This window comes from Chamaea fasciata, unplaced genomic scaffold (genome assembly GCF_029207755.1).
Source record: "Chamaea fasciata isolate MVZ Bird 193981 ecotype frontalis unplaced genomic scaffold, bChaFas1.0.hap1 SCAF_7, whole genome shotgun sequence".
NCBI lineage: Eukaryota > Metazoa > Chordata > Aves > Passeriformes > Sylviidae > Chamaea > Chamaea fasciata.
The window spans coordinates 3,526,927-3,554,902 of NW_027094092.1; the positions used below are offsets into that span (position 1 = coordinate 3,526,927).

General features: G+C 45.0%; 2 protein-coding genes across 4 annotated transcripts; both read right to left on the bottom strand.

The window, feature by feature from the left end:
* Positions 1-232: 232 nt before the first annotated feature.
* Positions 233-14,927, bottom strand: TCP11L1 (t-complex 11 like 1). 3 transcript variants are annotated; one of them, XM_066187237.1, is made up of 10 exons: positions 14,855-14,927; positions 11,575-11,740; positions 9,267-9,399; positions 7,917-8,037; positions 7,000-7,220; positions 5,821-5,957; positions 5,199-5,392; positions 4,713-4,894; positions 3,900-4,072; positions 233-3,672 (listed from the first exon to the last, which is right to left on the bottom strand). In XM_066187237.1, the coding sequence occupies exons 2-10, from the start codon at positions 11,726-11,728 to the stop codon at positions 3,437-3,439; spliced, it is 1,551 nt and encodes a 516-aa protein (XP_066043334.1). In that variant the 5' UTR covers positions 11,729-11,740; positions 14,855-14,927; the 3' UTR covers positions 233-3,436. The 3 variants fall into 3 exon arrangements, with proteins under 3 accessions (XP_066043334.1, XP_066043335.1, XP_066043333.1); XM_066187238.1 differs by lacking the exon at positions 14,855-14,927 and adding an exon at positions 14,632-14,700; XM_066187236.1 differs by lacking the exon at positions 14,855-14,927 and adding an exon at positions 14,041-14,411.
* A 1,966-nt stretch (positions 14,928-16,893) lies between these two features.
* On the bottom strand, positions 16,894-25,576 carry DEPDC7 (DEP domain containing 7). Its single transcript, XM_066187239.1, has 9 exons — positions 25,496-25,576; positions 22,858-23,245; positions 21,175-21,305; positions 20,098-20,287; positions 19,116-19,330; positions 17,876-18,018; positions 17,558-17,683; positions 17,390-17,468; positions 16,894-17,213 (listed from the first exon to the last, which is right to left on the bottom strand). Exons 1-9 carry the CDS (start codon positions 25,566-25,568, stop codon positions 16,999-17,001), a joined length of 1,560 nt encoding a protein of 519 aa, XP_066043336.1. The 5' UTR covers positions 25,569-25,576; the 3' UTR covers positions 16,894-16,998.
* Between the last annotated feature and the right edge of the window lie 2,400 nt (positions 25,577-27,976).

Consider the following 27,976-nt stretch of genomic DNA (forward strand, 5'->3'; position numbering starts at 1 on the left):
ACAGTTTTATTTTAAAAACTGGATGGCTTATACTTGTGAAGCATTTTTAATTCACATTTTCTGGAAAACACTTGTTCTCAGTTTGTTCATGTAGTGTCCTGCCTTATTGTCCATTTTTATTTATGGCAGAATGTAAGGAATCTGTTTTGTAGTTGAAAATTAAAAACAAACAAAAAAAACAACAACAACAAAAAAACCCATTCCTTTAAAATAAAAGGATATCCATAACATCATGCCTCATTCTGGTTTTATTCAAACACAAGAAGGTACTTCTTAAATATTATTCAGCCACTTCAAAAGCAATGCTAATTATACCATCACAGGAAATTGATCAGAGCATACATATTAGAATGAGCTTGGTTTCCATTTTCTAGAGGATACAGCACACTTTGGCTTGTAATTCCAGGACTATTTGAAGAAGACAGCATCCGGGAGACTAACTCAGTTCCATGTGGGTAGTCCAGGAGCACTGGCTCACACAGCCTAGTCCTGGATACCTGCACTGCTCTTCCAGGTAAAGTACAAAGCTAAACGTTAACAATCAGCTACATCTATCTTCAAACGAGCTAAAAAACCCACTGTGTGAGCTTTCCAAGCAGGTTCTATGCGTACTTCAGCTTTTAACTTGGAATTGGCTGTTTGGAATTGCACTCTGATAAAATCCTAAGAAGCCCTTGCACTGGAGGACAGTCAGAGCCTGGGGCAAATGACAGACATTCCCAGCCCAGCACAGCTGCCTCAGCCAGGGCAAGGGGTGAAGCACAGGGAGATGGGGCTGGCCTCAGCCATCCTGGAATGCCCTTGCTTTGCCACTCAACTGCATCTCCCTATTTCTTTTAGAGAGGATGTAGACAAACTGTTTGTCAAACACTCTCGGTTGAAAAGAACAACCTGGGAGAATCATTACCATGCTTTGTGGGCATTGTTTTGCACTCCCTTTAGATCTTTCCTGTTGAAAGACCCCCAGCACCTGTGCCAGGAGCGTTTGTTCCTTCTGTGCGGGCCCTGGAGGTCAGAGTGGAGCCACAGGTGAGTACTGCACTCTGTTTCCTACCTCTGGGATTCTTCTGCTACACGAAGGCTTAGGATCAAAGCCCTCCTGTGAGGGGAGGCAGGATTCCCTGTGTGCAAGCAATACAGGCCCTGGTGGCTGCTGCCATGTCAGGAGCAGGCTCTCATGGGCCCTGAACCCTGAAAGCCAGCCCTGGGAGCAGCCTCAATTAGGATTTTATCCAGTGCTAAAGCAGTGCCCTTCACTGTGCCATCAGTCACACACCTTTCAAGGGCTTTTCTAGGTGCCTGTCTCACCGTGACGTTCCTCCCCACACCCTCGAGATCATCCTGTGCCTCAGCAAACTCGGTGTAGTCGGCGTCATTGCCTCCAAAGGCAGCTCCCAGGCTGGACTGGAAGATAAAACAGCAGCTGCAATTTCTAACCTGTGCAGCTCCCGGTTAACAGAACTGGAAACAGCTGTGCCTTGGTTATCTATCTTGTTGCTATCTCCAGCAGTGATGGCTCTGGTAGCTCACTCAGCACAGGCTGAGGGAGTTTTGCAGCTGCAGAGCTTTAAGGCTGGGTTGTGAGGCAGAGGCTGCTCTAATAGCAAAGCTCAGCAAGCTGAGGCAGCAGCCTTGAAGACCTCTGCAGAATCCTTTGCTGATCTAAACAATGAAATAAACCCTACTCAGAACCCTTTTTTTTCTAGCTAAGGAACTTCACTTTTGAGTTATCAAAGAAGGATTCAAAGACAGATATTCGTTTTGCTGGCTGAGTACATTTGGCCAAGAGAAAAATCACTTGTCTGAGCTGATGAACTCTCACAAGGTTTTGCTGGGTTTTTCCCTTGGGGAAGGGGGTTTGCAATGGATGAGAGAAGATTTGGTTTAGAGTTGCATAGGCTAATATAGAAAAAAAGGTATTTCTTCCATCCCCCTCCAAACACAAAGCTGGTGCAACTTAATCTGCACTGACATTCAAAGGAAACTGGAAAGGGAAGCATCAACAGTGGATCATAATCAAGTGCTTCTACAAGTTCTGTTACTTTGGCTGATTCCTAAATTAACCTGCCTGTTGGCAATACAAGGGCCCCTGTATTTATTTCACATACCTTGTTGGTTGCTTTTTTAAAGACAGCACGTTCTGGTTTGGACAACCTGATACTTGGGCCGCTTACTGTGTGTAACTACAAACTTTGCTTTCATCAAACTATCAAATATTGATTACTGTAATACACTGTTGTGCTCAACCAGAGGAAAATTTCACTTACCTCCCAGCTGAGCCTGAGACTGCAATGTAAGATCACTGGGTTCTTCTCCTCTATACAACACGTAGCTCAGTAAATTCAAGACCAACAAATATTCTAAGTTTAAGAACACCTCTACAAAATGAAAAAATTCTACTAAAATATTCCCTGTATATTCAAACTAACATCAAACCATTCACCTCTCACAGTACATTAAAATCACTTATACTCCCCACAGTGCTCTGCACTTCCCAGATATTTTTGAAGATGTGATTGAATATGCAACCATCTCCTGTTGTAGTTTTTAAAAAAACGCAAAATTTTCAACCTAAACTTTCACACACTTTAAATCCACCTTCTGCAACTGACAATTTACTTTAAAATTAGTATTTCACCTAAAAAGGAGTAAACTACTAGCAAAAAAAAAAAAAAAAGGTAAGAAATGCCACTTTTATCAAAACATTTTAGCTCTGCCCTTTCTGAAATCTTTACAAGATATAAATACAGCTGCAATCTATAAGATTGCCACCTCTGGGAGTACTGTACATAGCAGAGGACAGTTACCCAATAACCAGAAAATTTGCTACAAAAATATATTATGTTTTGTAATATCTGCAGGTAAACAGCAAAAAAATGCTATTAAAAATGCAGTAAAATACAGAAAAAACTAGTAAGCCTCCCATACTCACCATAACGTTACAGTAAAGTGCTGCTTGGCTTGGTGTTTTGTCTGGTAAAGTTCTTTAGAATTTTAGCTTTATTAATTCTTTAAAGTAAGATTTTTTTTAAAAAAAACCAAATCACCCGTTCTGGGAAGAACCATTGCTAATCAGCTCTGGAAAAATTAAACTAAGATCACTGTAAATTAAGAGTTAAATGCCCTAAAATGAGCGACTTAAATACAAAGTTTGGTTGTTAAACTTGCCCTACCCTATCATCAGCTCAAAAACCTATAAATTGCAGCCAGAAAATTCCTATGATATGCCCCCCCAGGTTGCATAATTATATTAGAAATGCATCTCTCATCTTTTACCTCAGAACTCTTACAGCATCTCCTGTATTTCCCTCACCAGTCACTACTCATGGGTTAAAAGGAACCAGTATTTACACGGAAAGCTGTTTTCCTAGACAAATATTGGTACAAGTTTTATTTAATAGCTGACAATACTGTATTGGTAGCACACAGACTGGTTTTATGACTCTTCTGACTTCCCTACAATTTGGGATTCCTCCTTAGTCAGTATTTTGCCAAGAACTGCATCATAGTAAGGGCTGAAGACCATTCTGTTGTAGTTGACAAGACGAATGTACTTGGCAGCAATCTCCTCCAGCTCCCTCTGAATAGGGCCTAATCCTCCAGGAATGGCAGGCAACGATTTCTGGTGACTGGATGCAAGATAATTCTCCAGAAACTTTTGAATTCGAGAATCTGGAAAAAAAAAAAATGGGTTTGGTTTGTTTTCAAAAGAGAAGGTGAATTAGAAACAGCGTAACCTCATGTAAAATGCAACAAGCCTGAACATGGTCAGCAAGTTGGAAAGACAAGGTGGAAACAATGTGGAAACAACGTGGCAAAACAATGTGGGAAGAGGAGGCCTGCACAGCCCCCAGCCCCAGTTCCACAGACAGGGAGGGCAGAGCACTCCCCAGCCCTACCTATGAGCTTGCAGATGGAGTTTTCTGGGCTGGCCACTGCCTGGATCTGTCCCTTCAGCACAGCCTCCCTCTCAGCTGAGAATGGGGTAAAGCCATGCTGGCAAAGGCAGCTGTTCACTTCAGCACACACCTTCTCACCCACGGTGGCCAGGGATTCCTTCAGGTTAAAGGAGCTGGAAAACATGAGGTACAGCATAACTGTATTAGTTACTCACCGTTTTCCCACTTTTTAAAAATGAACCATTCAATTAGAGTTGCCTTATTTATCAAATGTAGTGGGAAAAGCACACTGCAGATAAAGCCAATTATGAAGATTAATGCAACGATTAATTTTTCACATGAAAAATAAAGCTGAGATCTAAAGCAAGGAAGAAGGAGAACATTAAAGACTTGAAGCCTGAAAAATCCATATACATAAGAGCTGACTTTCTGTCTGAGGACAGCTCTGACTGAAACAAAACCCGCAGGCATAGAGTAATCACTAAAGCTACAGGCAGCTCACTGTGCCACACTCAGGGTTTTGGGGAGCCTGGCCCAAACTCTGAGCAGAGGCAGCTGCTGGGACTCTCCTGTACCATGAAAAACATGCTCTGAAAAAAGCAGCTTGTACAAATCATGAGAGAGCAGAGCAAGAAAAGACAGCTCTGTGTGAGTAAGCTGCAGAAAAACTGTCAGCCTGGGCTCATAGAAAGCCCTCATCAGCTCCTCTGCATTTCCCGCAGTCCCCAGCCAGGAAGAGGCTGAAGCTGATCCCTTCCCAGGCTGACCCCAGAGCTCCACCTGTCCCTGAGAGCAGCGCTGTGCCATACTCACGGGAGATGCATTCCCGTCAGCAGCACCTTGACAATGGTTTTGATTTTCTCAGTGAATCCAGGCACGTCGACGAGGGCTGGGCCTGCTGCACTGAAGGTGACCAGCAGCACTGTCCCCACCACCAGCAGCTGCTCCAGCTCCAGCTGGAGCTCCAGGAAGCGCGTCTGGTCCATGAGCACCGTCTGCAAGGAGGGAGGGAGCCAGCACAGAACGGAGTCAGTTTGCAGGGCTGGGAAGGGACACTGGGATGCAAAGGCACAGGGAACAGCAGCAGGCCAGCACCAGGAGCACAGTGAAAAGCACTGACTCCTCTTTTCCAGCTAAGCAGGTTTCAGCACTGAAAAGCAGGCACCTGTTAGAGCTGCCAGATCTCCCAGTCAGAGATCAATGGTCTAGTACCTGGACGTGTTGCAAGGCTACAAAGCCGTGTCCTGGGAATAAAGGAGTGGAACAAGCACAGAACCAATTTTTCTGCTAAATACCTACTTCTGGAAAAGGCCTATTCATGTGATCCCACTTCAGGAGCTTCAGATAGGCCTGATTTTGTACAGCAGTGAAGCACGAGGCAGCAGCCCCACCAGCGGCACCATCACTAGAGTGGGGAGGCAACACTTCATGGCCCAGCTTTGCAAGATCATCTGCTGCTTCTTGCAACCACTTTGCGACAAGGTCTAAAGAATCTGGAAGAGCGGGGGGAAAAATCTTGTTAAGGAAATTCCTTTTCGAAGTTAGGTTTTTCCACCAGCAATTTCCAAACAATCCCATTAGTTACTATGACTAATGCCCATGATATCAGGTATGACATGCATTTCATTTATTGCATCAAGCAGAACGTCTAAAACAAAACCACACAGCTACAAGAAATCAGAGGTGAAATGATGCTGGGAAATCATGCCCTATACTGTATTGAAATTAAACTGAATGTGCCAAGGGCAAAATTATTGTTCTGGCAGATGTTTTCTAACCATAGTTTTGGGGCACAAGCTGTCATTTACCATATGAATTCTAGAACTTATAAAAATAACTGAGTTCTTTTCATGATCTACAAGCAAAGACACGCACTTTACTGGGAGGTCAGAGGGGAAGAAAGAAAGGAACAAAGTCATACTTGGCTGTTTCTCAAGAAACTCCTGAAACTTCTTTCTTTCATATTCAGCAGACTGCTGCATTAATTTTGGCCTAATACTACTGACAGCGAAGTTTGCCATATCCATTTTCATTAGGTCTAATACAGAGAAAATTGCTCTAAACAAACAAACAGAAAAAGTTATTCAAGGCTGCAGATGTTTCAGAGGTGCTGTTCACAAGATTTATTACAGATTGTCTAAGGAAAGAGCAAAAACATGCATGGGAAACAGTAACAGCTTAACAACTTCAGAGCATGAGACAGAGAAAGCTGGAGCAAGCATGTACATGCATGCATGTGCCTCTTCCAAGTGGGAAACAAATCTTGCTCTCCTGCGAAAAAGCCTCCATGGAATTAACTTCACTAGCTCCATAGATTTTATCTCCCAGGATGTGCAATATTATATATGAAAAGACATCTGGGTTTCCAAGCTTGCATGCCATGGCTGTTGGCAGCCTGGAAAGCCAACCTCGGTGGGAAGTGAACAATCCAACCCAAGGGGCAAAAAAGAACAAACAAACAAACACAAAAGAAAACCACCTTAATTTCAAAACAACCTAATTCCTGCTGGCAGTATTTCTGCCAAGTCAATCCTGAACTCCTGGAAGCTTTTCAAATTAGAAAACAGCAAGGTTAATGAAGCTTCTCCCAACTATTGAGACCTTGAGCTGTTCCAGTGAGAACACGGTGGCAAAGCAGAAGCCTGGATGCTCCCAGATGTGGAACACACCCTCCCTTTAGAACTGACAGGGAATTAGACAGGGAGTGGGGTAAAGAGAGCTCAAACTGGGAGGAAAGGACAAACTGGTTGGAAACCAGTAATGCATTTCCCCTAAGCTCCTGTGTGCTTTTTTCACCTTCCGCTGTTGACATTCAATTCTGATACAAACTGACCATTCATCTGTTACCTTAAAGCTTATTTGCATTTGACATATAAGCAAATGTCCTTCAGTGACACGCAGGAGGCAGACAAATGGACCAGCTCACCAGATCAGAGATGGTCCTTGTTAAAGACCCCTGGAGTATCTCTCCCCTTCACACCCACAGCTATATCCTTTTCCTCATCACTCTTTTCTTTCTAGGAGTTGCAAGTTCCCACCCCCCTCACCTCTAAAATAATTTAAGGGACTCTGAACATGACTAATAAACACATTTCAGTACCTGAAAAGAGGAACTATTTCATGAATATCTTTCAGTTTCTTAATGTCTTCATCTCGAGCAGGAGCACATAGAGTCCCCATCATTCCAATAACAAATTTGACCAACTTAGAAATGTCAAGGGCCCCATTCTCTGCCTCCTGTTTTATCAAATCCAGGTCAAGAACTTCTGTAATCTGGCTTCTCAGTCTAGTATGGCCAGGCAACAAGAAAGACAGAAGACTCTGAAATGGAAAGTTTTAAACTGTGCATTAGTTCTACACATCAAAGACTGTAAGTATCAAAGCAGTTACTGAACCACTGCTTACAGAATTAAACAATCACAGAATGGTTTGGGTCAGGAGAGACCTTAAAGATCACCAAGTTCCAAACCCCTGCCATGGGCAGGGTCACCTCCCACTAAACCAGTTTCCTTAATGCCCCATCCAACCTGGCCTTGAACACTACCAGGGATTCTTACCCAAACTAAACGACTGAATTCATCTCTTTTCTTTTTTTTTTTTTTTTTTTTTTTTTTTTTTACCAACCACTCACTAATTCCAAATGTTTCACCTCATGCTGTGTGATACTGAAGTAACTAAGTGGAAAGTCCTCTGTGACACATATCATACTTCATACTCATCGTGCTTGGTTTTATCAGCCCAGTGTTGGAGCATCTCACTGATTCCGTAACTAATACCAGTGCCATAACATGAAGGAAGCTTGGAATTATGGAACTGGTATTGCTTATCTGTTAATCACCCTACATGGCTTTGCATTTGGTTTTATACTCAAATTTCTCCTCTAGGATTATACAGCTTGTATATATTCACAATGACAGAGGATTTTTTATGAAAAGCCAAACTCCAACCACTTTTGCTCATTCATATCAGTGCAAATACTCAAATTCAATCATTTCCCTTCATATGACATCATCTTACCTCTTTAATTTCTCCCAATAGTTTAATTGCATGATCATATGTTGGGGGGTCTTCCTTTAGCTGAGCTTCCAGACAATCCCAGAAAGCTTTATGCACAATATCTCTGACTTTCTTCTCTAAGCTGTGAATAAGCATGTTAAAAAGAATGATAGTGGTCTCTGCACCACCTTACAAAGATAACCTGCAGCTCCTGAAGCACAGCATGTAATAATAAGAATAGAATGTAATAATAATAACTATATGATGATTAACAGAGATCTGTCATTTAAAGTTACTCAGAAAGGCAAGAAAAACTGGACACAGATTTGGAATGGCTTATGTCCTAATACAGGCTTACACACGAGCAAAGGTGGCTACAAATTTAAATCCTTCAGAGTATTTATCACATTCTACATCTAGATAACTGAAAGAGAACAAAAATGGAAAAAATTACATCTTATCTTCAAAACACCAGTATTCATGGTCCTTTTAAAGGCTCCACCAAGTAAAATCAATTCCACTTCATAAAATTCATTAGTAAACCTAACAGAAATTAAGTAACTTCCCTGACACAAAATCTTCTGTTTCACTACATAAGTATTGCACCTACTCTGAGGTAAGGGCCCAGATTGGTTTGTATTAAAAAAAAAATAAAATAATTCCACTGCTCCAGTACCATTCCTAATTCAAAATACTGCCAGTTCCTGTTCACACCAGGTGTAACTTCAGCACTGGCCCCAATGGGGACCAAGTTCCTTCCATGAAATATGCACCCCCTTTCCCAAATCAAGCTGTCAGCCACACCTCACTGTGTGTGAGAGAAAGGAACAGAGGATGAAGCTTCCTCTGCTCTCCCTCTCCCCTCTCAGCAGGGCACACAGTTACTGTAGACTCACACAGAGAAGGAAAGGCTTCAAACTTGAAAGGAGCACGGACTAACCTGATAAAACACAGAAACCTCATCCCAAAATATCCCTGAAGAAACAGAGAGGAAAAGCCAAAATAATCAGTTTCATCTTACCCCCACAGGCAGTGAAAGCTTAAGAATTGCTAAAAGCACTACCTACATCTGCAGCCGGACTGGGGTACTGGGGAAGGCCACAGGCTCAGAGTCCTGGGACAAGGAGACACGACAGAAACCACAGCACTCTGGGATTTGCACCACACATGCCCAATTAATCCAAGAGCTTTCACACACACACATATCCGGGGAAGCAGAACTGCACCGTTACCACCTTCTTCTTATATCCTTTCCTGCCTTCTCCCAGGCACTGTTAGACAAGAGCCAGAGCCTTTACCTGATCCCCCAGAGCTGTTCTGCAGTTGCACAAACACAATTTTCTTTAGGTACGTATTTGGTACCAAGCTTACCTGTGTTCTGGCAATTCAGCTGGTTTTATCTGGAAGTCTCCATTCACCACAATTTCATGTGCCAGTGCCATGTTGGTGACTCCCTTTGCTGTCTCCATGAGCTCTTCTACTGACACAGGCCGAGAGGGACTGGCTGCAACATCAATTACACTGTCAGACAGCTCTCAACAAAAGCCTGCAGAAAGAGCCTTTTGGACCCTTTCCACCTTATTGACAGTGCACAGGGTCAAAAGACAGCATCAGCTGAAGATTCTTCTCCTTTTCCCCCTTTCTGCCCCATCTGCTGGATGACACAGGTTTGGAGTAATTTCAAAGAACCAAGGAGTGGATCCCTGTTGATATTCTGGGTTCAGTATGCCAATTGCTTCTATCAAGCACTTTTAAAAACCATCTCCAAACAAAACCCCCCACACAAACCAATACTTCTTCAGGATGGCTTAATAGCATCTTGGCATCTTTCCCCATGCTGTAGGAAGAAATAATTACAAATAGCTGCATTTTCACCATACTACTTCCACAAGTATTGTACAGATTTTGTCATTTCAGTTTTACATTTTTCAAGGAAGTGATTTCATCATTAAAGCAGTCAACAAAAAATCACCATCACTGTTAAGCAGCAGCACATCAGTAGCTAATTATTCTCGATACTTCCAATGCAAATGGCACTCCTTCAAAATCTTCTTTTTTTTTTTTTCCCCCAGAGGCATCAGCCAAACAACAGAGGACAGCAGCAGCAGCAGCACCAGTGCTTAAGAGCTCTTCCCCTGGCAGGGATTTGGGACTGACCAGGATGGGCCAGCAGCCTCAGACTGGGCCCTGGGTTGGTGAAAGGGTTGGTGCCCTGATGCATCCATTCCATTCTGTAGTTCATTCACTTCAGCTACGCTCCAGGCACAGGAGCAACATACTAATTCCAAAGTGAGAGAAACCAAGCAGGGATCTCGGTAGGCTGAGCTCCCTGAGAAATGTTTCAGGCAAACTATTGTGACCACCACATTTGACAATCCACGTTGATTGGACTTAAGTAATTACATGGAAAAGGTCTTCCAAAAGTAAGCGTCCACCGCTTGTCTGCCACGCAGAGCTCCTCTGAGTTCATACAGCTGGGTTCCAATGTGCTCATTTCTCATTAATATCTTGCTCTTTTCATGCAGCCTTCCTAAATCCTTATTTCCTTCTGCTTGGAGCTTAACCTAGCACAGTGACTCTGGGAACACAGCAAGGATTGATATTCTGAGTAGAACCAGCAGACAGCAAAGTTCACAGTACCCTTGTCCGAGTGCCAAATGACTTCACTCCAGCAGTGGGGGCACTGAGAGCTGAGATTCCTTCACTGGCCAAAGACTGCTCCTAAATCACATCACTTCATTCTCATACCTGCTCCCTTACACGAGGGAAGGGCTTGAGACCAAACCACCTCTTTGTGGTACAGTGCAGTGCTAGACTGTGCCGTGCTTTTTACTTCCACGTGTTCAGAGCCTCTCTCCATACAAACATCCCATTTCCTGCCAGGCAATCAGCAAGGCATAAGAACAGAAACTCCCTCAGAACATCTCCTCTGAGTAACACCACACTAAACACAACCCTAAACCTCAAGTCATAACAAACACAATTAAAAAATAAAGGGAATGCAACAAACAAAATGCTACTGCTGAGCCACTCCCTGCAGAAATTTAGAACCCCGAGCACTTCTGCTTCTTTGAATTGAATCTCTGGAGCCAGAAAACTTCCCCTTGGTTTTATCTACAGATTTTCCAGAAATATTGGTTCCCATATTGCATCCAGACCTTCATGTTAAAAGCAGAATGGCAAAGAAAAATATGCCTTAGGAAAAATACGCAGTCCTGCTTGCATGGAAGTAGTATTAGGATTAAATATACAACTTCCCATCTATCTTGTGAGGGGGCTGACAGGATATCCCTTTGTTGATAACAGCCTTTTCTGCCCTGCAGAAGGTCCAGCTGATAAGGCAAACAGCAGAGACAGTTTAGCTGGAACACACTGGGGTGGTGTTTATACATTCCAAGAGCACAAACATACCAGGATATTTAGGATATATGTGGCTCAGAGCAATGTGGTGATTGTGTACAACTGAGAAAATGTACACACTGTGTGTAGAATTAGGAAAATAAAAAGAAAACAGGGAGAAAAGTGTTACAGTTTCAAGGTGTATCATCAAGAGTCACACTGTATTTAATTGCAAGACAGTCAAACTTGCACAGAATGCTACAGAACACTAGGACTGCTTCCAACAACAATTACAGAACTGACCAGTTTTTAATGTATTTCATAAACCAGTTTTGCTTACACTTTGGTGTGTCATCTCTGTGTGACCCTGGAGCACTCTGTCGTATTCTTTTTCGGACAGACTGATCCAAGTTGTCCAAGTTCTCCTCCTGATCATCCTCCAAACCACTCGACTTTTCTTCGCTTGAATTTAGCTTGTCAGGATTCTGAGACATTTTCAGTTGGTTCTTTACAAAAAGAAAAAGTACGAAAAAGGGAATGAATGAGCATTCTCTGACATGGCAGGGTGGGTAAACATCACCAGGAATCCTCTTGATTAAGAAAAAAAAAAAATTTAGAATGAAAGGATTCTTATGAGAAGTTATATGATGTCATCCTCATAATGGCAGGGGACCTGGACTCAGTGACTCACTTCCCATCTTCCACAAAATGGGATGCTTTCAACACAGCTACCATTTGTTTAATCTGCAGTCCTAGTCAGTTCTCAAAAAATCTTAAACTCTTCCCTTGCCATAATGATACAGACGAGAGAAAAAGATATTGTTTACTTTCCTAGCACTGCTTTTAAGGGAATGATGAAAAACACCTACAGAACAATATTTCAAACATGTTTTTAAAAGATTATGAGACAACCTTTCCTTACTACACAGCAATAAATCTTCCTGGCCATAACATATTCCTGAACTCTGGTCTGCCCCAACTGCTCACAGCTTAAAAACTTCCATCTGAGCCATCCAAAATCATTAAGAAGCAGCAAAAGAACTAGAGAGAAATGAATATAAAATTCTATACCCATATTTTCATGACATTCAATAGTCTTGATTTATGCATAAAATATCACAGTTGTTTGGGTTTTTTAATTAAGACAGTAAAGAACAGTTACAGTAATTAAAATCCAGGTTTATTAGACATTACATATTGAAGGATATTTATATCACATTGCAGATACTTGCAGCGTACTCAAAGTCACACTGAAAAAATTACCAGTGGAAAACCAAGTCTCACTGTCCCTTATCTTCACTTATGTCATTCTCAGATTTCCCTATAAAGAATGTAATTTCTCTATCCACCATTGAAAACTATCATGAAGGAAGCTGCTGCTCAGGCTTTAATTTTACAGAAATCTCTTTGAGAGCATATGATGTCTCTAAATTAAATAACTTAGATGTTCTGTGAAGTGGGAGCCAGGAAGAGTCTGCTTTCAGAAAAAAAAAAACAAAGCTCCTGGAAAAACAACAACTTCCTTTTTTCCCCCTAGTATCCCACCATCCCCACTTTCACATTTTGAAATAAACCAAAGAGAGCAAGAGAGACACTCTGCAGAGGCACCTCACAGCTGCTGAGAGAAAATACAGCATCAAAAAACTACACTGAAGAGGAGGCAGCAGAAGCAAGCAACAGTGCAGAAATATAAAATGCAGCACTGAGATTTATTTCCTTCAACAGCTGTAATAACCAACCCTGCTCCACCAGTGCTTAAATTGATTGCACAGTGTGATTCCTCAGGACAGCTGGAAAGCTCAGAGCATGCAAGGAACAGTTTTGCTCCACAGCAATGACTCAGGATCATCATCTTGCTTGATGCATGAGAGACAACAGCATGCAACACTTGCCCACAGCACTGTGTCATTTCTATTTTAGAAGAGAAAACAGCATGAAAATCTTGGGGTAAATGACACAGGAGACCCCCTTGGCACACAGGCATCAGTGCAGGTACTGTCGGACTCACTCCACCTTTGGATGGAGGATGAGGAGCTCTGTTCACAGAGCACAGCAACCATTGCAATATGAAACATAAAACAGGACTGGTTAAAGAGAGAGAGAGAGAAATCTGTTGTTGAATTTGGCTGGGATAAAAGCATTATCATAAAGGCTTCCACATTCATTCCAGACTAGATGGTCGTTCTTCCCATGCGTCCTCTCCCACGAAACATCCTCCTGAAGTCAAAGCTGAACCACAAAGACGACTCGAGCAAGCCCCGCTTAAGTGTTTAAGGAACACACCACCTCCTAGTGCCTTGCCATCTCTCGCCGCACTTTCACCTCACCACCCCGAAAAAAGCAGAGAAATATAACAAACCTCTCTTACAGAGGGGAACCTGAGGTTTGAGTCCGGCTGCTTGAGGACTCACAGAGGATAAATGACAGGGACAAGATCATCGGTCTGATGATTCCTACCCTCAGCTTTGCCCAGCAGGCCACCATTCCTACCACGCAGACTACACCCTAAAGTGTTGCCTTCCATAAAACGGCAGCTCAAGAGCTACAGCCTCAAACCCAGCCAAGTTTCATTTTAATTACCATTTGTTTTAGAAAAACAATCTATTTCAGCTATGGAGGGCAGGTATTAGAACTCCTGGGCCATTCTACCAGATGACTGTTCGGCAGATGAGGGAAACAAGCACACTTGTTGGTTTAGTTGTTTGGTTTGCAATAGTCTGCTCTTTCCTGATGGATTACTGCTATTATTGCCACAGCACATCTAGAACATATCCTCTTTCCACTGGGTAAATAAGCTTGACAATACCTCTTCCAGAAGCATGATCATCACCCCTCCTTTCACAGAAACAATTCTGACTCTTAACAGAGCAAAGTCTACTTCTTGGCACTTTCCCTGCATTTATTTTTTAACGAAAACAGAAACGCGAGAGAAAAACGCAACCAATTAAAATTGAAACAAAACATTTTCCGCAGCTTCTTTCCATTACAGGTCCTCAAACCACATGACGTGCGCACCAGCACGAAATAAACTTCACTGTGCTTCCCTGGAGCACGGGCAAGGACGGGGCGGCGGCCGCTCCTTGCTCCCAGCGCTGTCCCAGCGGGTGATCCAGCACCCGAGAGCTGCCCTGACCTCCGGCCCCAGAGCCAGGCTGCTTTCCTCCAGCGCTGAACTCTCCTCTTCCCTCTGCTCACCCGCCACATCACCGCCTATTTTCCCTGGCAACCCTCTAGCAGGCAAGCCGCGGCCCGGCCCCCGTCCCTCTTCCGAATCCGAAGGGATGCTGTGAAATCCCGCGTGAGGCCCCGCCGGGTCCGTCAGCACCGGGAGCCCACGGGGCACCGTCCCCATCCCCAGCACTCTCCCTTCGCAAGGCCCGGCGGCTCCGGGGCTCACCGGTGAGCTAAGGGGGAGAACGAGCCCGGGGGGCCGTGGGTCGCAGGGCCCAACGGGGAGCGGCGGGGACGCGGCGCTGAGCCCGCCCGGGCCCGGAGCAGCCGCGGCGCCCGCTCGGCGCTGCCGGGCCCTGCCCTGCCCTGCCCTGCCCGCCGCCCCCGGCCCCGCCACCGCCCTCCGCCCTCCGCCCCGGGCCGCCCCCGGCCGGGCCGCCCCGCCTTACCGCCCGCGGAGCCGCCGCCGCGGCCGCCGGCTCGGACGGGCCCGGCCCCTCCTGCGGCCGCGGAGCGGGGCTGGGCCGGCGCCGCAGCCCCAGCGCTGGGCGGGCCGCGGCGGCTCCGGGGCGGAGCGAGGCCCCGCCGGCCCCGAGAACGGCTCCGAGAACGGCTTCGAGAACGGCTCCGAGAACGGCTCCGGGGCGGCCCGACCCAAACAGAGCCCCCGCCGGCCCCGAGAACGGCTCCGAGAACGGCTCCGAGAACGGCTCCGGGGCGGCCCGACCCAAACAGAGCCCCCGCCGGCCGGATAGAGATAGAGGAGAGAGGAGAGATAGATAGATAGATTAGACAAATGGGGATCTGCCCCATCACACAGCGCTGGTTCAGATGAATCCCCCCCCAGCAGCCAAGGGAACGCAGTCCTGGGTTGTCCTTGCCGTCCTTAGACACCTTATACAGGTCACAGCGTGGCCGCCTGCTCCTCCAAAGAGGAATCTGAGGTACTCTGAGAGGAGCTGGATCACCCTCAAAAGAGGAAGGAGCGTGCCGACCTTGCTTTGTGCCCACCTTTGGGTGCCCCGGGCTGCTTGTCCGCAGCAGAGCCAGCCCAGTGACTCACAGGGCAGGCGATCTGTCACTGGCGGCTCTGGCCGCAGCAGGCGATGGCCACAGGCAGCAGTTCATTTCCAAGATAGGAATCTCACCCTCTTAAGCCAGCAGGCAGGAGGGAGAAAGGGAAAATCCTTCTGCTGAAGAGCCAACCAATCCAACGCCACCACTACTTTAGGATTTCCACCCCCACATGTTAAAGTATGAGCTAAGCCAGTTTTTCTGAGGCAGTGCATTTATGATAAAAACCTTCCAGTTAAAACTAAGGACTGTAGCTACTACAAAGGCTTATACTTCCCTGCTAGTTTTCAGGAACTGATTATTTTTAGAAGTCCTTCCTAATTAACTCGAAGCAGCTTTTTACATTTTTGTCTTCCACCCCCAATCAGGACACAGTAAAACACGGTCCTGTTGCACACCAAGTCCTTCAGCTCCATTTCAGAGAAACACTCTGGCCCCCGGCAGCAGACACCAGTAATCACTGGAGCGTTAGTTAGTGAGACACGAGTGTCTGACACAGGATTGTGCTTTTTTAAGACCATGTGACCCTAACAGTTATTATTACTTTGTTTTCATAATTAAATTAGCTTTTGTTCCTAAATAGGACAGAGCTCAACACTAAATGGAACAAGATTTGGTTGTTTTGGCTTTTTTTCAACAGCAGCTGTAGTGAAGTTTTGGTGGTATCATTCCAAAGGTAACTCCACAAGAGTCAAAATTAGATTCCTGATCATGTTATATATATATATATATGATTACAGCTGCCTGTATTGTAAATCTTGGGATTTCCACTGTATACCAGACATGGATAAGAAATGCCACAAGAAAAGCCAAAGGCCCTTCAGTAGCTCCAGCACTTTTCTAATTACAGCTGGTGCCATCAGCAAGAGTTACAGACAGCATAAAACACCGCAGGGATGAAGACAACCAGCCACATCCTGTGCCAACAAAACCCAGACTGACTTAGAAATCCAGACTGACTTTACCACCCCAGGAGAGCCAATTCCTCAATATAGTGCCACTTGAGCTTCAAACAGCAATTTGTCACACGCATAGGGTAGTTAGCTGGCAAGCCTGAAGAAAAGCTGTGCAATATCAAGCAGAACATGTTTTTCAGCTCTCTCCAGCACACAGCAAGTCAAAGATCAATGTTATATGACAGTCACATAATCCAAGGCAAATTAGGGGGGAAAAAAGCTTTCAGCATAAAATTCACTGCTAGGGTAAAAGGTGGCAGAGAGATTTAATTCATGGTGTCTCTCATCTCAGTGATTTTGATACTTGAATAAAGAGAGTCAACAGACTTGGCTTTTGGGGAGGAAAAGGAAGGATCGTTTTGGTCCTATATCAATTAAGAACGAGAAAAGCTAAATTATAAATACAGGTTAAACTCAGGCACTGTTTGCTTTGGTAATAATTGCATAAATTCCATCCATTTCCACAAAATAATTTTATTAGGCAGATACATGAATATAAAAGATTTACAAATATATTAGTGTTTTCACTGCTGGGGTATACAAAGTAATCAATAGTTAAAGTCTCACACACACACATTAGTAACCCTGTCTCCAAAATACTGCATAAAAATACTTGGATTACTACTATGAAACTGTTCTAGCAGCCTCTTTCTCTCTTTGTCAGAGAGCTTTGAATCTTCATCAATAGCTTTCAACAGAGATAATAGCTCATCTTTTGTGGTCTTCTCTGTGTTGGAGCGATACTCTCTTTCATCAAGTTTTTGGCAAAAGGTGTAACCTGAAAGGAAACGTGAGACCTTCAGAGCATTCTCACCATACTCCACCCACCCTCGAGACTCTACGGAGCCATCCTCTTTTAGATCAAATCAGTCATTGGTACAGCAAACTTTTTTGAGTCGCCCAGTTCTGATTTGGGGGCATGACAAGACTACAAAGCTCAGTGTGAAGTGTTACCTGTTATCTTGCTGGGATCCTGGCCTTTCTGCAGAGCCAGCAGTTTATTGCTGACCATTTTGTGCAGTGCCCCTGGGATCTGAAACAATGCAACAGCAGCAGCTTAGAGAAGGCAGTTGTCCATGAGCATCCCAGATAAACAAAACCTGGCCATTTTCTAGCTCTTACCTTTAACACATCTCTCTGGTTGTCCACAAGGAACAAGATCAGGAGGTCAGTTTTCCCTCTGGATAAGTTTTTATTGTTGATAATAGCTTTAGAGAATGTCCTTTTCACAACCATCCTGTTGTCACTCTAAAGATCAAAGGGAAATAAAAAATGACCAGAAGAGGAGAGTTAGTCTCTCCCATTCAGAAGGGCATCACCTTTGTTCTTCCGAGACACTGCTTTTCCTGTAGTCACAAATTTAAACGACAAAGGTGTTTTCTGACCGGTACCTGGGATCTCCGGGTTTCAGAAAAACAACTGTTAAGAATGCAGATTTACCTCCTTCTGTAGCTTGAGCTCAGAATGATGCGCTGCGACAGCCATGAAGTACAGCAGTCTCCTGAACTCCTCCCTGACTTGGCTGTCCAGGAGCTTCAAATAGAGCTGAACAGCTTCTAAAGATTGCTCCATCTTCCCATTCACTGGGGAGAGAGGAAGGTATCTATTGCCATATTCATTTAAATAAATGTTACCACAAAACACCTAAATCAGCCACTGAAGAGATGCCCCTCTCTCTAAACAGAACTGGCCAAACGCAGCAATTCATTCGCGCAAAAACTTCTGCCAGGCTGAGGAGAGCTGCTTGCAGACTCTCTGACAACGTCCCACACCGGCATTCAGCCCGGCATTAAAGCTTCCTCGTAACTAAGTTCAATTACGGTTCAGCCATCTTAAAGGGGGTGTGAAATACTGAAAGAGGAAAATGATTCTGTTAAAAAAAAATATGAATGATTTCTGCTTGTGGTAATAAAGATCATACAAAAACTGAGGAGTATGTCTGAGATAAGTGGGCTAGTTTGGTTAATTAATTGCAAATTGCTTTGTAGAATTTTGCTAAGTTTTAATTTGCCTTACTATGCAGAGTAGCCATTTTAGATTTGTGAATTGTTTAAATGAAGTAGGTTCTACTAATATCCTTTATCATATAGAGAGGAAGAATGGGATATAAATGCAAAGTATTCCAGTTAACATGGAACAAGAAGAATAATCAAAGCAGAGAACTTATGAAAAAATAAGGAGATCTGGGATAAAATGCTGAGAACTAAAACATCAAAAGCTTTCTAAAATGCTGTCCAAACAAAATTTAAGAAACATTTCTGTGTAAAAAAGTAAAAGTTGTCAGTGGGGTACCAAGCATCCACACAGCTTTCAGTTTCAGTCTTACAGCCTAAATATTAACATCTCATTTCCCATGGACACCAGCTAGTACCAAATTATAGCACTCTGGTTTCACACCCATTCCACATAGACCTCAACAACGATTACAGAACTGCCTACAGTGAGAACCAAAATGTCAAAGAACAATGTCAAAGACTAAAAATTAAAAAAAAAAAAATCCAACCATACATAAAACCCTCGAACAAACAAAACCAAAACAAAACAGAGAACCAACAAAAAACCCCACAAAACCACAAACCACTTGTAGATGGCAGCTTTTAATCTTGGCTCCTGAGGTCAACACTCAGTTTCTCAGTACATCTCTCACATAAGCATTGGAACACAGCTCTATTTTACTTACCTAATAGTTCTGCAATTCCTAAATGAATTTCAGATGCATGGCTTAAGAGCGGCTCCTTTTTTTGGCTGTAATATCTACCAATGTTTTCAAACAGCAGCAGTTTCCAGGCATCTGCTTTGTCTGGGTGATCAGGCAGGTTCCTGCTAATATACACCACCATATGATCGGGCAGATACTCCAAGCAATCAATTGCTGCTGAGAGCCACTCGTCTGTCCTGGAAGACAGAAAGGGTTTGGAGCTTTAATTGTGGGTGCCCTTCACAGCTGGCTACAATGCTTTCCACAAAGCAGGTAGGCTGGTTCCTTTATCACAGTGAAAACTGCATGTGTAGGCACTTAAACCCATCAGAAATTCACACACAAGACACTTCACCTGCCACAATCGGGTAGATCACAGTCACAAGCCTCTTTGTTTTGTATTTAATCGAGATGAAAAATTAGTAACCCACAAGTAAACAGTCACAAGCAGTAAAACCCAAAGTCAACCACGTCGTCTACTGTTTGATAAGGACACAATTATCGCTAGATAAACAGAAACATGAACCTTGATCTGATTCGCACTGGTACAAGTTTTTCAGAGAAGGTTTTTAACTCTATGCACAGTTTCAAGCTCAGCATTCTTAGCTCTTTTAATACAGTAGGAGGAACTAAACTAGTTCCTCACAAGTGATGCCGTTAGGAAAAACTTTCATGATGATTATAAAACCTCTATTCTTCCCTCAATGCAGCAAAGAATTTCCCCTCTGAATCCCATGAACTCTTGTCACTGCATTCAAAAGCCATCCCCGTGTTCAGACATTCTCACTAAGCAATTGTTATTTACCAGTTATTCCGGTCAAGTCCAACAGGGAAAACGTGCCTGCTCACATCCTTTCTGCTGGACTGCAACTGCTACATTTCTACCCAAAGACCAACTGTGCTTTACATTCCCCTGAAAGCGGAAAGTTTTTCAGAGCTGTAGAGGACACCAATGGTTACTCACTGCGAGTCACTGAAAGCCTTGAGGATCTCTCTGTCCAGGTAGTTACTTGTGATGACATATCCAGCCGCCTTCCTGGGCTGTGGGAGCTGAGGTCTGATCTCCTGGTGCTCAAGCAGAGACTCCAGGAGAGGGAGGTCGACCAGCTGCAGCAGGCGAGCAATTGTTTGTTCTTGCCACACTTCATTAATAACTGGGAAGGGTGGGTACAAAAAAAAACACACGCTGAGACTCAGCATGTGCAAAAACTGATCACAAGGAAGATAACACCCCTTCCTCCCATCAGGCCTAACCTAACAGATTGATTTTACCAAAATACAGACTTGCAGTAGCAAAGCACGTGGCTCTTATCAGCTTGAAGTGCCTTTTATCACCACAAAAGGCAAGAACTACCCATTTGTTCAGTTAACTACAAGCGTGGGAGAACTGCTTTTCGGATAAGTCTGAAGTGCCTTACACTCTTTGTGCTCTAATTTGCAAACAATCTTGGTTCTAGATAAGGGATGGAAAAAAAAAATGCAACAGTGACACTCTCCTTATCACAGCTTCCTTGAATATTTCCGTATGATGAAACCACAGTTTCTAGGATGCATTAGCACTTTTAACCAAAGGAAAAAACACATTAGACCATAGTTTGGTCTGAAAGACAAGCCATGAATTGTCAAGAATAGCTTCACACAGGACTGAAGGAGTGCTGGATGTGCAGACACACAATTCACTTCTAGCTAACTGCAGACTACTTGCCCTAACTAAAACAAGCACACAAGTAGTGTAGGTAACTGAATATTATGAGTATTTCTAACTCAAATCAAGCTCTATACATTGGGTATTCTTCTCCACAAAAGTCAATGCTGATTTATTTCAACCAAGAGATAATGCCTCTTGTCTGATGAAGTAAAAAAGCAAAAGGCAACCCCGCAACAAATATAAATTGCCTTTTTCATCACCTGGTGTTCAAACCAAAATACTCTGAGCGTCAGGTTGCCTCCCTGTCCAACCTGAGGGGCACAAGTCTTCCCAGTGCTACAGATGTACCTTCCTTCTCCCACAGACAAACGACTGTGACATTATTTGGCTTACCTCGACGGGACAAGCTGTCTGAGATGTTTACTTGAGGGCTGCTTGCAGGCTTTAGACTCAGGTTTTCCCAAAGATCCTCCAAGTTCTCTGGCTTGAATGGAGGAGGGTGGAGCAACGTGCTCTTCTCATATCTGAGATTAAAAACAGTTTTTATATATACCTGTAACCATATAGACGGATAACCAAACATACAATGCAACATACAGATACAGGTAACTGTCCCAAAATCAACAGTTTTCTCCTGTATAGATATTTACATCATCTTCCCCCTCGTGTCCCCTGCCTGACACTTCCTCTGTCTAAGTCACCCAGGAGAATGTACCATACCTTCAAAAATTATTTGCATGTAACAGAATCCCTCCAGCCACAAAAGTACCGTTCCTCCGAGCATTGCTGTATGATTTCAATTCCCACAGCTTCTTTGTTTTAGGGCACTGCAAAACCTTTTTGATGTCCACTATCTTTGACACGGATGTGACAAGCTGCATGTATCAATAGATCTGTTCCTTTCACTAAATGAAGAAATGTAACCCGACAGATCTGTGCCCTGCCCAGAAGAAAAACACCTTCATTCTACACTAATAAAGCAGGAACAATCCTGTTTAATGACTGTTTGTTCAATATATTCTAACTCTTACTTTAACAGCTCTTGTGATGAAAATATTTTTAAATACCACATATAATTAAAGTGGCTTTCATTTCTCATGAGTTCTCCTTTTAAATAAAGACTTGGGACAGTTTGCTTTAGGACAGGACAGGAACAAGTGGGAGAGAGGGGAGAAGCAAGACAAAAGAAATATTTTTCATCACTGTTCCTCTACTTTTATCATCAAGGTTGATGCACTCGAGTTCACATTTGCTACTCACATGAATATGTCAATCCAATAAGGCATTTCCATTTTGGGTCAGCACAATTTACAATTATCAGAAGTCCACTTTGCCAAAACCACCCCATTAAATACATCCACGTAGTTTCTTGTAAGGGTATACATCAGAGTAGGCGAAGAGATGAACACTTAACAAAAACCGTTTAAGGGAAGTTATTTGACAAAGTGGCATCTACATGTTCTGCTTTGTGCGAGTTTAGTTAGTACCAGGGTTTTCTTTGCCAGCTCCTAAAAGGGCAGGGAAACGAAACCTCACCATTGCACCTCCCTCTGGTTCTAGGATGGAGTGCAATAGCAGAACAGCCTGCTACCCTGCCTGGGAACAAGTCATCCATGCATAAAGAAACAGCTAAAAAAAAGAGCTAAGTCGGAAGCACAGTGAAGATGATGAAAGGAGAAAACAAATTTTCCTTAGGAGTTGCATGGATTACTGGTTTATGTGGGAGTTAGATGTGCAGTGACTAAAGATTGCCCTGTTGCATTAGCCTGTTTGATGCACCTGAATTCCAGTTGGTTATATTGATTTAGATTCAGAATGCAAATGCACTTAATTTCTACCCTCTCACCTCCCTCCCCCGCAAGCCAACGTGATAACAGACAGAGAAAACAAGTAACCATGTAGGCTGAGTGATTTACTCTCTTCAAATTGCTCTTTCCTACCTGTCTTCCACCCACAAACATCTATGCAGTGTCTATTTTTACCCTGTAAACGTACAAGTTTTCTTTTCTCTCCCTCAGAACACATAATATTTTCCTCCTGTAAAAAATTTTCTTCTGTTTATCTCCATGTACTAACCTCTGTGGGGTACACTGCAGGTCATCTTTCTCAAGCTCCGGCTGGTTCGAGGTATTTGTGAATCTGTAGAGGCTGCTGCTGCTGTCCTCAAACACGGAGCGTTTGTCTCTCCCGAAGACCCTGGTTGAGACAGCCTCAAACACTTTGCAATCCATCAGCGCTTGGCACACGCGCACCACCTTGGCCCGGGAAATATCTACGTCCCCAAAGTACTTGTTCTGCAGAAGATGGGCAAAGACAACATCCACGGCGTCCGACCCAATGAAACAGTCGTGGTAACACTTCAGGTTCTGGCGGCGCTTTTTCACTTCCACTTGAGTTTGAAGAGCGCTGATAATGCTGCCCCAGACGAACGTCGCTCCAAACGGCTTCTGCGCCAAGCTAAAGCCTGAGAACACAGACAAAGGCTGAATTCATGCTGCAGTCACAGAGAACAGCCCCCTTGCTGGCTTCTAGCTTTCGTGAACCCTGTAAGGATTTAAAAATCTTTGAGACTTCCACTTTGGCTTCGGTTGTGCAGGCATTACCACTTGGTTACTTCCTCAGCAAGTCTGTCTGCTCTGCGCCACTGTCTCCCTCCCTCTCTTTGGTGGTTCCTCTCGCCACACCAGCCGAAAGCTTCGCAACCAGGAGTTCCTGGTTTTTCAGCCTCTCACTTTGTCCTTTTGCGCGTCCCTTGGTCACCGAATGGTTCCCCTTGCAGAGCCACTGCTAAGCACACAAGCCCCACAACCACAAACCAGCTGTTAACACCCCGGTTCCTCCACCAGCACTAACAGAGCGACACAGCTGCGCAGGGAAGAGGGAAGCAGGGATGAAGAGACACATCAGAACCCTGTTTGCCACGGAACTGTGCGAACACAGAAGCTACCTAATAGCAGTACTTAACAGACCACTAACAAGTCCGTGGCTTCTCTCAGGATGCCACCAGACAGCCCTTTGCCACCTCGGCTCCGGCAGAGGCCGCAGCTCTGTGCACCCGACGCCGCTTCCGTGAGCCAATCCGTCTTCCCTCCCCCAGTGAAACCAGTGAACTATTACTCATTCACCAGTCTGATTAGACTGAAATGCCAGCAGTTTGACCTGAGGCGACACTCAGCCTCCACAAGGACTCAAAAACACACAAAGTTTGCAGGTGGCACCTAACTGGGGAGAGCTGCAGCCGCCAGAGAGGCTAGAACCAGAACATGTTTTTCAGTGAGTCAGATGAATAATTTACTAAGAGTGAAAGCAGAGGAAGAAGAGAGAAATCAAAAGCTAAAGGACAAAATATGGAAGGAGGAGCTGGCAGCAATCCTACAGAAAGCCAGCTGGGATCGTGACGGACCTCAAACCAAATGAATTAACAGAACGATGCACTGTTTGAAAAAAACAACAACATGCAACTCCTTCTGGAACATATTACCATGAGCGTTTTCCACAGAGATGCGGGAGGTGTTTTTTTTCTGCTCTGTTTAGTCTGAAGTAGCTTTAGCTAAAGAGTTGTTTTCCAGTTTGGGGCACCAGTTTTCAGCTGATCCTCAGCTACAAGAAAGCCCAGAAATTGGCAAATAAGCAAGGGGAAAAGGAATGGTAGACGGGCAGTGAATACTGGGAAGAGGGAGAGAAAACAAGGAGCACAATACCATTTGAACACACCAACATTTCAGAAAGACAGCAACAGTTATCTTTCTGAAAAGACTTATGCCAGGGGAAAAAAGAACTCAAAAAACCCGAAGAAAAACAAAGAAGCTCTTTAATACACAGCATTGAATCAACCAATGCAGAAATCTCCCAGAACCTCCAGTTTCCAAAGCTTTAAAAGTACAAGACAGACAAGGTACATAATTGCTGATACTTTAACCTGATGACACCTTCAGAAAGGCAAAACAAACACAACGAACACAGAATTCGCTTCCAGCCCTACGTTCCAACAGCCAACCACGCTCTTTGGGAGGAAAGAACCCCCAAACCCGACACCACCAAACATACGGCAACGCTGGTTTCTGTCGCTAGAATAAATACCAGCGCGTACAACCTGCAATGCTTTAACTACTGCTCACGGCTTCATCACACACAGAGCCTTCGGAACTTTTCTGAGGAAAGCGGTATTAAGTGCGGCACTACGGCAAGTTTCCATAAAGTTAAGATGCCCAAGGTAAGGAAAGAAAAAAGGCAAAACCAGTTCTCGGGGAGCGCCCTTACACCGCTGACGCTGCGCTACCGAGGCACCTGCTCTTAACCCGCGCTGGGGACACGGAGCTGCCCAAGCCTCGCCGGCATCCACCGCGCCCGCAGCTCCGCGGGCAGAGCAGGGCAGAGCAGTGCAGGGCAGGGTAGTGCAGGGCAGGGTAGTGCAGGACCCCGCGGACCCCCGGCGCTGCCGCCCGGCCCGAAGCTGCCACTCCCGCCGGCGGAGCGGGCGCGCAGCCGGGACGGGGATCCCGGGCGGAAGCGGCTCCCGGCGCCGGAGCGCGGCCAATTTTTGAACCTGTCGGAGCCGGGAAAAGCGGCCAGCGCAGCTGCCGCCGGCGGGGACCCGCATCCCACAGCGGGAAGAGCCGTCCCGTCCGTCCCGCCGATCCCGGGCTGCGGGCAGCCCGCTCCTCCCGCTCCCATTCCCAGTCCCGCTGCCCCCGGTGCCGATGCCCGGCCGTACCCGGCGGCCTGGCGGCGGGGCTGCAGACCGCGCTGAGGCTCAAAGCCGCCGCCTTCTCCCGCACCGTGGCCATGGCGAACGCCGGCTCCGCGCATCTGCTGCGCCAGGCGCGCCCGCGGCGCTTGGAGCCCGCGGGGGCGGAGCCGCGGCGCCCACGCCCTGGGCGGGGCCGCGCACAAGGGGCAGCGACCGCCCGGGCACTGACCGGGCTGCTGCCGGCACGGCTTCGCTCTCCTCGGCTGCCATGGGATCATCGTCAGGGACAGAAGGGACCCCTAGAGACCGCCCAGTCAAATCCCCCTGCCGAGGTCACCTGGAGCAGCTGGAACAGGAACGCGTTCGGGGGGGTTTGGAATGTGTGTTCCAGTGCGCTGCTGCCTTCAATGGAAAGAAGCTCTTCCTCGTATCGAAGTGGAACTTCTGCTGTTTTAGGTTATGGCCAGTGCTCCTCATCCTGTCACTGGGCACCACCGAAAAGAGTCTTGGCACGTGTCTTTGAGACATTTACATGCATTGATGAGATCCCCTCTCAGTCTTCTCCAGACTAAACAGGCCCAGCTCTGGCAGTCTTTCCTCTTAAGAGGGATGCTCCAGACCCCTCACCACCTTTTTGACCTTCCACTGGACCCTCTCTGGTAGTTCCATGTCTTTTTTTTGTACTGAGGAGCCCAGAACTGGACACATCACTCCAGATAAGACTAGCAGTATCCCTAGGAAAGTGGCTGCTGTGGGAAGGGTGGAAATGCTGCACAGAGCTGGTGCTACTCGAGGTCCTGGGCCTGCTGTTGAGAGCACCACTGCCAGCACCACCTGCATTCCTGGCAGCAGGACATGTGTCCCTGCTGACACAAAATGCTGGACTTCACAGAATCCCAGGTGGGTCAGGCTGGAAGGGCCCACAGTGGGACACCTGGAACAGCCTCCCTGCCCAAGCAGGGCCATGCCAGAGCACATGGCACAGGACTGTGGCCACATGGGTCTGGAATATCTCACTGAGGGAGGCTCCACAGCCTCTCTGGGCAATCTGCTCCAGTGTGTAATCACTGCACAGTGAAGTTCTTCCTCAGGTTTAGGTGGAACTCCCCATGCATCAGTTTCTGCCCATTCTTGTCCCATTGCTTGGCACCACTGAGAAGTGTCTGGCTCCATCCCTTTGGCTTTAGATTTTCATACACGTGGATGAGACCCCCTCTGTTCTCCAGGCTGAACACACCCAGCTGCCTCTGCCTTCCCCTGTAGTAGAGATTCCCCAGTCCCCCAGTCATCCCCATTGCCCTCAGCTGGACCCGCTCCACGATCTTCACGTCTCTCTTAAACAATCCTCTTCATTCTCCCCTTATTTACTCTGTCATTTTAAACCCCAGATGGGTCAGATCTATTTCTGTGGGCTAACCTGAGCACAGGCCTCATACACGGCCATGGCTGAACCCCTGAACACTGTCCTTGGCTGTTCAAGCTGTGGGACACGCAGCTTGAACAGCACAAGTGGTTGAAGTTCTCTTGTGATCTCTTCTGTGAGCTGCTCGCTATGGCAGCTGGCATTTTTCATTGCGATGAAACGAAATAATAAATTCATTTTAGAGTAACAAGTGTTTTTTCTACTACCTGCAGCAAACTGCTCGGAGATCCAGCATAATTTTCTACTAAGAATGGAGTATTTTGATATCCTTACTCAATGGAAGTGTATTAGAACAACATAAAATAATTTTACACAGACTCAGAAGTATGTAATGCACATCAAAGACCAAATAATATAAGTGATTGAAAAAATCACTTTGAGTCATCAGATTATTGAACTTTAGCCTGTTCTATGTCAAATTCTGTGCTAGCAGGTGTAAATGCAGGATGTTTGGTATCTGCTGAAGCTCAGGGCAGCCTTCTTTTAAGCCACACTTACAGGGAGGGCACTGCAAGTTTGTTCATTGTATGCAAATAAACAGACAATGCACTTCATTGGAAGCGGTGAAAAATAACTTCAGGCAACTAGGTACTTGTGGCAGACAGACATTTCTTCATGTTTCATTGCCTAAGCAGTACAATTTTTGATAAAGGGAGTTCTAAAAGTGGAAGTTTTTGTCAAGTTTTTCAGATGAGGAAGTCTGAAGTCTCTGGGCACAGAGAAAAGAATCTATTCAAGCTGTAGCAAAATGCCAGCCTACAAAAATGAAAGTTCATCTTGTTTCCTGGACAATAGGAAGCGACTAACAGAGATTTGTTTGTTGGGGAAAGAAGGGAAGATGTTTTTTTTTTAAAAAAAAGTAGTCCTGATTGACAAGTGCCAGTAAGAACCCAATAAAATAACATAGGTCAGTGGGGATTTCCATGATGCACTGTTTTATTATTCCCTGCTTTTGTAGCAGTTTGCTGCTAGAATTTTTGATGCATTGCCAAAATATAACTGCGAATCAGTAAATACTGGAATTAATTTTAATTTTAAAAAATTATTTATTTTTGCACAGTTTTTGAAATAAAGCGATGCAG